Source organism: Arabidopsis lyrata, assembly GCF_000004255.2.
Source record: "Arabidopsis lyrata subsp. lyrata unplaced genomic scaffold ARALYscaffold_70, whole genome shotgun sequence".
Lineage (NCBI taxonomy): Eukaryota > Viridiplantae > Streptophyta > Magnoliopsida > Brassicales > Brassicaceae > Arabidopsis > Arabidopsis lyrata.
The window spans coordinates 5,975-9,298 of NW_003302500.1; the positions used below are offsets into that span (position 1 = coordinate 5,975).

General features: G+C 31.5%; 1 protein-coding gene across 1 annotated transcript; it reads left to right on the plus strand.

Moving 5' to 3' along the window:
* Positions 1-16: 16 nt before the first annotated feature.
* Positions 17-970, plus strand: LOC9299038. The gene has a single exon (XM_002862914.2). It carries the CDS (start codon positions 95-97, stop codon positions 431-433), a length of 339 nt encoding a protein of 112 aa, XP_002862960.2. The 5' UTR covers positions 17-94; the 3' UTR covers positions 434-970.
* The last annotated feature ends 2,354 nt before the right edge of the window (positions 971-3,324 follow it).

The following is a 3,324-nucleotide window of genomic DNA, read 5'->3' on the forward strand; positions in this document are numbered from 1 at the left end:
AGAAACACTATTGACCTATAAATAACTCCATTAACACAATCATCTCCAAGCAAACCAAGAAAGTAAAGAAAACAGAGAGTTTAATCACCCTAATATGGATACAAAACTTATAGTTCTATGCTTCTTGCTAACGTACTCCTTGACCATGGCGGCAGTCTCATCGGAAGCTGAGCCTCCAACAACAAGGAAATTCGGCAGGCACGATTGGCCAGAAGCGGAGGCAGAAGCACCGGAGTTTTCACATTTGGAAGAGACTGTACGGCGAGGCCACCACCATTCCACGGTGGAAAGATCGGTCGCAGGCGGTGGAGTTATTCTTGGAGGCTTAGCGACTACGTTTCTTGTGGTGGTGTTTTGCTATATAAGGGCTACGAGGAAACACAAACCCAATTATGATGAAAAGGAGACTGAGACCCCTAAGGTGTTAGTTTAGTTTTGACTTTTCGTAAATCTTTGTAAATTTTTTCATTGGTTGTTTTCTTGTGATGTAAAATGATTTTGTTTTATTATTTGTCTTCTTCATAATTAGTTATATAAATTGAGCTTCATTCTCCTCGTATATTCTCTGTTTATTTTCCAAATCAGTTCAAATTTTAGAGCTAATTCTACTACAGTACTAATTAAATAGAAGAAGTGACGTGACATACAGTAAAACTTTTCTTTAAAAAAAAAACAAAAGACAAAAAACAAATTCAGCTCGAACCTAGGATCGATCTGATTTTAGTGAAATCAAAACTATAATGTCATCTAAATAATGTGGACAGTATTAGAGAGTCCATAAGAAGCCCAAAAAGAATCTCATGAGAAATCCACAAGCCCATGTAATTAGGTTATCTAAGCAAGTAGTCTCTTATATAAATAGTCATGTAATGAAGAACAATGTGATTAACCTAGAGAGTTGCCACATTGAGCAACTCTCCTCTTTCCCATTTTATGAAATCAAATCTAAAGTTTTAAGTGTTCTTGGTGACAACCTAAGTTCTTCTTCTTCTCTTTACATTTATGTTTAATAAAGCTCCAATGAGCTATTGCATTTTCAGTTTTAGATTTCTCTTTCAATAAGCTCTTAATGAGCACAAATCTATCTTGCTTTGAGAATGTCACAGACCAAAATATTAGTTTGAAAGATTACAACAATATTAATTTGATTTCTTAATTCAACAAAATGCAAATTTGTAGAACTTACTCGAACATATATACTTCAGAAACAATGCATTTATCAAATTCAAAATGGATTCTACCACAAAATTCGAATGCAACTGTATATCAATTCAAATAAAATCTTGAAAAAGCGATCATACAAGTTAAGAATTTGACATTATATCTAACATTAAAATATTATAATTTAACATTTATTTTCATCAAATGAATCAATAATATCGAATCAAGTGAACTATATGTTTTGGTAATATAAAAACAAGTAAAAAACTCAATTGTTCACCAAATTTAATCAAAACTTTATATAACTTGGAAAACAAAAACAAAAAACACAAAAATGTTATCTAACTAAAGCAGGGGCCCAATAGGTTTTGGTTTAATTGGGTTTCACAGCCCAATATGTGTCGATTTAAATCAGCCCAATCAAATTGCGTATCCTAGTTTAGTTTGATGCTTTGAGCCTTTCCCAGGGATTTCTAAAGTTAAAGATGTTAAAACTATTCAATATTCACTACTATTGGGCCTAGCGAAGATTGCCTGTTTTGAAAATTCCGGTTAGAGAGACCCGTTTCTTCCATAGCTGTGAACGTAATTGCTTACGTAATCCCTCACAAAAAAAAACTAATCATAAATATAAAAGATTCGAAAACAAAAACTTAACATGAAAGTATTGAATCCGTCAAAAGCTGTCGGTATCATTAAATTTTCCTAAATACGGAGTATATAAATAATAAAGGATTTTTTCTTCAATTACGAAACGATTATGTATTTCGAAACAAAAGCTATACATGACTAGCTGAGAGTATTTCTTCATACTTTAATACAGTACGTAAGATTTTTTCATTTTTATGGTTTTACATAAAATAAATAGGCTGTGCTATATTACTTATATTATCGCCCTAAATTGGGGAAAACGGTCTATTTCCCCACGAGAAGTATCACATCATAACAGATAGAGCCCAAACTATAACCGTGAGCTACTTATCCCCGAAAAAGCAGTTCTATATCTATTTCTCCCTGAAACAAAAATTCAATATCTAAATCTCCTCTAAGTAATAGTTCTAGATCTATAAACCCACAAGACTTGGTTTTATCGGTTTACTATTTATTTAATCGATTTTTTAAGAAACTAAACCCAATTATAACCAAAGAAAACCAGATTTCAAAATTAAATATGAATTATTTTTTTGGTAAAAAAATAAATAAATTATTATTATTTATTTTTATAAAAACACGTGGTTTTCTTGTTCCTCTTTTCTTCCTTCTTCCTTCTTCCTTCATCTTTGGACTCTGATTTGCTTCACCAGCAACAAAATACGATTTGTGTTTCAAATTCAATTATGAACCCAAATTCTAAATTCAATTATGAATCCAATTTAAATCGATTTAGAGAACTATGTTTATCTGTATCATAAAAATGTCAAAATTAGTATTTTAATAGAGAAATAAAAAACAGTGGCTATCAAGAAGCAACGAATCAATGGCATCACATCTGTCATTTTTTTAGGGCTTATTGATTCATATTCGACCTCCTCATCATCAAAATCGTTCAGATCTAAGTACCTCTTTCGTTTCACAAAAATCGGAGTAGCAAAAGGAGTCTAAAACCAGATCTCTTCTTCTTCTCATAACTTTCAGATTCGAGTTTCGCAGGCTAGATTTCTCAAGCTGGATACGAAGCACTTAGATGTGTTTCAGATTTAGAATTCGAGTTTCCGGTCAATGTTTAGCACTTAATGTGTTGAAAATGCTTTTTAAATATCTGTTCTTTAAAACTGAGAGGATCATGAAGTTCTTCGTTAAATTATAGTTTTCAATCTGAATTAAGAAAAAGAAAAGAAAAGAAAAAAAGAAAAAAATGAGAAGGGAAGGGAAGAATGAAGAAGACGAAGGAAGGGTATATAATTTTGTCATTTGTTTTTTTTTTTTTTGTTTTTTTTTTGTGTTGGTTATTAAAATCTCTAAATCAAAAAGGTTTGACATGCAAGTGATTTGAAATCGGTTTGAGTGATTTTAATTGGGTTTAGTTCGTAAACCGATTAAACCCAGATTTATGGGGAAATAGATGAAAACTATCGATTTGGAGAGATATAGATTCAAAAGTATTTTTTTAGGGACATCTAAATCGTGGTCATAGTTTGAGCTCTATCTGTTATGATGTCATAC